Source organism: Montipora capricornis, chromosome 8 (assembly GCF_036669925.1).
Source record: "Montipora capricornis isolate CH-2021 chromosome 8, ASM3666992v2, whole genome shotgun sequence".
In the NCBI taxonomy this organism is placed as follows: domain Eukaryota; kingdom Metazoa; phylum Cnidaria; class Anthozoa; order Scleractinia; family Acroporidae; genus Montipora; species Montipora capricornis.
In genome coordinates, this window is record NC_090890.1 from 23,283,727 (window position 1) to 23,291,226 (window position 7,500).

At 39.3% G+C, this 7,500-nt stretch overlaps 1 protein-coding gene across 1 annotated transcript in view; it reads right to left on the minus strand.

Moving 5' to 3' along the window:
- Positions 1 to 5,118: 5,118 nt before the first annotated feature.
- Positions 5,119 to 7,500, minus strand: part of LOC138060708 (uncharacterized) — a 2,424-nt gene continuing 42 nt past the window's right edge. The window contains exon 1 of the mRNA XM_068906562.1: positions 5,119 to 7,500. This exon is cut by the window's right edge and continues 42 nt beyond it. Within this exon, the coding sequence (XP_068762663.1) occupies positions 6,720 to 7,500 (781 nt within the window). The 3' untranslated portion in view covers positions 5,119 to 6,719.

A 7,500-nucleotide genomic window follows, 5' to 3' on the forward strand; every position in this document is an offset into this window, starting at 1 on the left:
AAATATGGAAAGGCAGAAGAAATATTTTCAGCCATTTTTTGCGAGTCAATGTAACGAGGTGTAAATTGTCTCTGTCCCAACGTCCCAGAATTGACAATTCTGATTCCAGATCCAGATTAACAATAAACAGGAAAAAATATTGTGATCCCTATCCCAGGAGCTAAAAATCTATTCCCTGATTGAACAAATATTGCTGGTCCAATATTCTTTGTATTAGCAAAAAATAAAAAGATTAGCCGTTTTTTGACAGATGGTGATTGATTTAACATCAAGCCCCATCAAGAAAGTCATTGATCAAGGCAGGAAAGGACGTGTGTTTTCACATGATATGGGTGATGCTGAATGTGCTAAATGTGAATGAAAAGGATGAAATTTTGTTTCAAAAGATTTTAACTTCTGGTATGGTTACAGTGCGTTTCACAAAACGTTTGACAAACAGTTTCCGAAGTTTGATTGAAATTCCTGAAGTTCGCTACAAATTTGGCAATTTCAGTACGTAGTTGTTATTCAAATTGTGAACTTCGAAACGAAGTTGTGAATTTCACCACGAACTTCGTTGGGAAGTTAAGGAGTTTGTCGCGAGAGAAGTTCGCACCGTTCGGTGTAAATTTCTCGGGATTTTCTTAGAAGTTGTGGTTACGTTGATTGCGAATTACTGGTTTTAAAATGGGTTATAAAACGTTGAAAACTGAATATTCCCAGATGTCACCCGACACCTGTCTAAAAATAGAATACAATTTCTGTCGTGTGAACTTCTACGCATGGTTGCTTAAAAGTATTTTACAGTTAAATCAAACAGAGATAAAAAGAAACCCTATTTTCAGGACATACATCATTCTAAAAAATAGCGCAAGAAACAAAACATTTCAATGTCATGTTGTTCAACTTTTGTCTTTACATTTCTAGTGTAAACAAAATACGAGTCGCGCCATCTGTCTGTAATGTGAAGTCCCGGCTCCGTACCTCTCAAATAATTTACCTTTAAGAAGTTAACATAAAAAAATTAGTCTTGCTTGGTTGAGAAATTTTTTCACTTTGTTTAAATTCATTTGTAGTGACATTACCAAACCAATGATGTGAACTTTGCTCGCGACGAACTTCGCAACTTCCCAACGAAATTCGATGTGAAATTCACAACTTCGTTTCGAAGTTCACAATTTGATTGACAACTACGTAATGAAATTGCCAAGTTCGTAGCGAGCTTTGGGAATTTCAAACGAACTTCGGAAACCGTTTGTCAAGCGTTTTGTGAAACACACTGTAAAACGTTGTTCAAGAACCTTGCAGAAAACGTATCCCAGGAACGAGCAGGTCCTGAGAGCTCTGTGAACTCTGTGTCTGGTACCAGTTCTGTAAGTGTTAATTATGATGTCTGGCGGATCATTACATGATCTACAGTCCAGGGACAGAGAAAACTTCCAAAGACCAACAGCCACTGCACACAGTTCAATGACCTCTGCCTCTGGTAACTGTTCCAGTACTGACATACATGTGTCTAGTGGATCATTTCTACACGAGCTGCTATCCGTTGGCAGAGACAACAATACAGGGCCATCAACTCCTAGTGGTTTAATGGACTCTGTCTCTGAAAACAGTTCTAGTACTGTGATGTCCTTTGTACATGAGCTCGAATCTTCGATAAAGCCAGCGGCACCCAGCGAGTTACGAAGGAAGGTAATTGGCACTACCATTGCCAAGTGTCTTGCATCACCTCCAGGCACCCATATTTCTCTCCCGCAATGTTAAGAGCAGATCCTGACCTTCTTCTTGATGATTTTCAAGGATATAGTTTAAATTCTGTTTTTGGAGTATCTTTTTAGGAATTTCCTTGAGACCTTGAATTCCCCTAAAAGATATCATATCAGCTGTTTAAAGTATAATGGAATTAGCATCGTCCTGCTCAAGTCAGAATTTGTTTGGTTGAGAGAATCTGACGATTTAAGTACTTGCATCCAATAACATCAATCTCATCAAACATTAATCAACATAAAAAGGGAGCTAAGTTAGTCTATAGCTAGTCGAAGAGGGTTCTTTCGTTGACAGCGGCAGATAGGAAACACAAAACCCAGTTTTTACCAACAGCAAATATGCATTTTCAGCTACTTACTATGTTGTTTTGAAAAGGTTTGTAACCAACACATGGTACACAGCACCATTTACTGTAGCAAATGACACAAGTTGATTTTCAGGCCAAGCAAAAATAGGCAAGTAGACAGTGTTTTTTCATGCGTTCATAGAATTGTACGGAATGTATGGGGCACGTAGTTTTCGGTAATACTTCTTTGTCTTTCTATTGACATTCCTACACAAAATGGCATCAAAAGCAGGGTCGAACCAGGGGTGTGTCTCTTGAGGCGTTATTATTACAGAATGTGTGGATAACTTAAGGGGGTGTTCGTTTGTACTGCAGTGGGTATATATTGTCATTTTTATTACCAATGTTTTCCACCCCAACAATGTTATTGATACTGAACGTGTGGACAGGAGAAGGTGTTCAGTTCTCTCTTTGTACCCACATATTGAAGTTGTTATTGCTTGTATTAGGAGTTTTGTTAAAGATGTTATTGTTACAGAATGTGTGGACAGGCAATCCTAGACAACGTCCTTAGCACTTAACAAACAAATCCTGTCGATCCGTGAAGTTTAATTTCCGAGCCCCCTCTGCTCAAGAGCTTATGGCATTGTTGCAAGAATAGAAATTAGCAATGTTTTGTGGTGGGAAGGGGGTGGTCAAGACAACCACTTTTTATCTTAAGTGAGCTAATACTTTTGTCGAGCATTGTATGTTCCCCAGACCAGGGTTGAACCAGGCTTTTTTGGTAAAAAAAATGGGGGATAGGGAAATGAAGTGTTTGGTTTGGTTTTAATGCATTCATACTTGCATTGTTATTACCAGTGTGTTCCCCTGACCAGGGCAATATCAGGGTTTTTTGTTTACAAAGTTATTGATATGGAATACAAAATCAAATAAATCATAACTCATGTTCAGTTTAAAATTCTGTCATCTACTTTTATACCTGGTAGTTTTGGAAACGTGAGCAGGAGGGGTGGGCAGGCCTTGATTCGATTTCCCATGGTGAGGAGACTTATAAAGACCTTATTTACTTGAATGACGCGTACAAGCGTGCAATAATCGAAAGCCAGGGTCAAGAAGAAATTTCTTTGCATGTGGAAAATTCTTTGAATGTTTCGTATGATATCCAACCGCTTAAAATGCAGAAAACAAAACAGTTTCTGGGGGTTGGGGAACTAGGAAAGCACTGTAAAGCAGCATTGGTGCCATTTGTTGGTCTTCAAAATATGGTGGGATTATAGGATTTATATATTTGCCTTTTGTTGTGTCTAATTCTTAACGCGGATTTCTAAATTTCTACCACCAGAATAGATATGACAAATCATATTCTAGATCTTACCTTCGATTTACGCCCGGTTATCGTATTTTTTTTCGTTTCGTTTATCTTTTGGTATTAAAGCTTTCCCACTCTTGCTATTTTTGAAATGAGGAGCATGTTAGTGGCGAAGGGAAATGAATTCATGGAAGACTCAATGTCTTTCCTCTTACTTCAGAATAAAAAGGCAAAACACTAACCCCACCCCTACACGAATTCTTTTGTTTGACTGCATTGGACTAGAAATCTACCAGACGGTTTACGGACAAACTAGCCGATTCGTTGCAGCTGGATTACTAGTAAGCATGTCGAAAAAACCGACTCGAAATCCTAACTCGAAAATCCAACTCGAAATCCTAACTCGAAAATCCAACTCGAAAATCTAACTCGAAATCCTGACTCGAAAATTCAACTCGAAAATCCAACTCGAAATCCAACTCGAAATCCTAACTCGGTAAATAGGCAACCTCGCATCTGGAAGATGTTATTTTCAATTATAACCTCTCCCTAGGGGTTATCACGCATAGCTTAACCAATGAAATCCCTGCGACCTAATTGCTCGGAATACATGAAATTCTCTGTGCATTTCGTTGCACCGAAAAAAGACAACCGAGATTATTTATGTATTCGAAGTAATAATTGTTGGTTTTTCGATCGATATCCCTCGATGTACCGGTGTGACAAATAATTTGGAACATTGCAATGCATCTGGAAGCGCAAAAACAAAGCACAGATGATTTCAACGCGTACGATCGCATCCCCAAAAGGTGCAGCGACCTGCAGTCATGATAATGTGAGTTGTTGACAGATGTAAAACAGGATTGTCTTTCAAACAATCTTTATTTTATCCTTATGACTCGTTTTTTTATTATTAATATTTATTTTACCAGTCTGCATTTTACCCCGGGTCTGCAGTCTGCAGTCTGCGTTTTACACTGACCGCCCAAATAACCGATTTTTCGACGGAAAATTCATCCCAGAGGATAAAACTATTCACTGGACATGTAATAAAGGTAAACATGTTCGAGCGAAAGCGAAAACAAGCGAATATTTTGACGGAAAACACAATAATGTGAGATCAAAGGAACATGTGGTGAAGACACGCAATTGCGGCATCGCTTCGACAATAATCTTACCTTTTCAGCGATTTTAACGCTTGAAATTCCATTCAATCCACCTGGTCTAGTCTTTGAATTCACTATTATCGCTGACCTGCTAATCTTCAGTGTTCTACATAACAGCACACTTGGTAAAAGACGGCTCGACGGGCGACAGATTGTTGTCGAAGTCCATTACTCTAAGATTCCACCGCCTGTCTTATTCAGTTTCCAATTGATTTGCCATTATTGAGCTTCATAAGGGTATATTTTGTTCAAAGATCCACTAAAACGCCATTCGCGCTACATGACGTTCGACGCCATTGCCGGTTAAGTTAATCGTTATAATGTGTCCACCAGAGAAATCTACACATTTCCCACTACCCTCTCGATCCTGAGAAAATACGCGCATCAGGGCTCTATGCACAAAGACACCACTTAGCAGGGAAGTGACAGGCAAGACTTTTACCGACACGGAAAATAAATAAAATAAATAAAACGGAGAAATCTACCCATTTTTCCGACTGGGATTGCCACACGGCAACCCAGTAATTATAGGATACATAAAATTAATTCGTACACGTATAAATAATTCTAGTAGTAGATATAATTATTGATGACATACCATAAAAATAATTGCAAACACATTTTTATTATTTATGTAAGGGGAAAAATATATGAGGATAATTTTGACCAGAACGGGCCCTCACAAGCCCGGGTTCAAATCGCCAAATCATTGGTGACCCCTATTTTTTAAAACACGAATCACTTACTCTTCTAACAATCTACAAAATATGATGAAATGAAATAAATCATAATGTAAAAAGCTATCTTTTTTTATATTTTTCTTTCGTTGTTTCGTGAATTCCGGAAGTGGTTACAACGGGTAGCGCTTGCGAAAACGCTTGTTGAGGAATAATTCTACTGTTTACGACATCCCTAGCGGCATGCAATTATCTGAAAAAAACCCCTGCTATATGTCTATGCACAAATTAAAAACCCTCGCTCTAACTTATCATTTTTTTGATTTTCGACGGATCAGCCATTGAGGCTCATCTCGTTATGATGACCCATTTAATGAAATTAAGGCATTTTTCCCTTGCCTTTTTCTCCGAAACAAAGTCGGTGACCCCCAATTTTTTTTCATATTTATGACCTACCTTCAGGCCAAAATTGAAACATGTGGTACGATTTTCGTGCGAACGTCCTTAAAGTTAACGATATGAAATTAATCACGACTGCAGCTTATACAATGATTTTTGCACAGTAAACAAAAAACTAGTGAGTGAACGTTTTGTGACTAACATTTACGCTTTTCACTGCGCAGTAAAACGACCACTGTTGAAGAAAGATTACTCCCCAAAATGCTTAAATTTACACCCAACATAACAATCTAGTAAGTAACTTGCATCCAGTCAGTTGATCGTTAACTTGCTAAACGAGGGAAATAAAGCAAGTAAATTGCCTGCCGAGGCGAACAAACCGAATGTGATGCTAATTTGCCCAGTGAGGTGAATGAAACAAGTAAATTGCCTACTGAAGCGAAAAAACTGAATTATAACTTGCCTAACAAGACAAGCGAAGAAAGTAAATTGCCTGGTGAGGCAAGTAAATCAAATGATTCTCCCAGCGAGACAAACAAAGGCGTCAGGATATCCCCAGGTGTTGGCATTTTGGGCAAACCTGTTAGTTAGTTAGTCAAGCCCTTGACTCCAAGTTGGAGCATGGGCCATCACCAAAAAGCCTCCAGAGACGTCTCTTTTCTGCCAACTGTTGCAGCTCCTTCCAGTTCTTCCCGAGGACCTTCATCTCTTTTTCCGTATCCCATCTCCAGCTATTCTTGGGACGGCCCCTCTTTCGTTTTTCCTGTGGGTTCCAATGCAATGCTTGCCTCGTAATGCTGTTTGAACGTCTTGTCAGCGTGTGGCCTACCCACGCCCATTTTCTCTTCCTCACTTGCTTGACCATTGGAATTTGACCTGTGTGCTCCCATAGTTCTTCGTTTGTGATCTTGTCTGTCCATCGTAACTTCAGGATTCGACGCAAACAATGATTGAGATATGATTATAACTTTCTTATCGTTTTGACTGTCATCCTCCACGTCTCTGCCCCGTTCAACAACACAGATTTTACATTAGAGTTGAATATTTATCCTGTAACCAGGATAAAACAGAATCCCTACTGTATCAGTTACTGTAGCAATGCAAAATTGAGTTCGTATAGTAAATGGTATTCAAACATTATCATTGATCAAAAGATTTCTTCGATCATCAAACCACTTATTCCAGAAAAACTTCATTATGGCGTAATAAAAGGTGGCTTCTGCAGCATTGACCACTATAGTAACTGCCTGTAGTGTGGATGGGGTTTCACGAAAGTTGTTCACTCCCGTTACTTGGAAAGCTGCTTGCGTGGAAATCAAGATGAATAAATACAAATTCTCCAGAATGAATACAACCAAAGTAAGCGTATACGCCAAATTCTTAGCGGGGTCTCTAGGTTCCCTCCAAGGCGAGGGCACAGTATTCCACAGATACACGACGAGAGTGGAGGAAATCTCTCCGAAAATGAACATAACCTCAATAACTTTACTTATCCTAACTGTCTCAGTGCAAATGACAATGATGTTGTAACAAACAGCAACTGCCAACTGAGCAAAAAGCGACCAAAACCGGGCATGTTTCGAGTTGTTTCGAAGAGCGGAAAGATATCCCCCATAACGAGGCACTGTCACAAGAACAAGAATAACAATCAGAGAATTGATAAACGAACTCACTTGCCAGCTTATTTCCAGTTCTTTTGCGTACGAGAAGATCGTGAAGTTTTTGCAGCGATAACTAGCAACCTTTTCCCGGAAGAAGCAATCTGTGGCATGAATGCTGTAGAGCAGCAAGCTGATGAATCGCCATGAAAGAAGCATAAAATACGTTAACATAACGACCACCTTAAAACAAACTTGGCGGCAAAATGGCCGGTTTGCTGTCGCCCTCCTGACTTCTTCGCCTGTCACAATA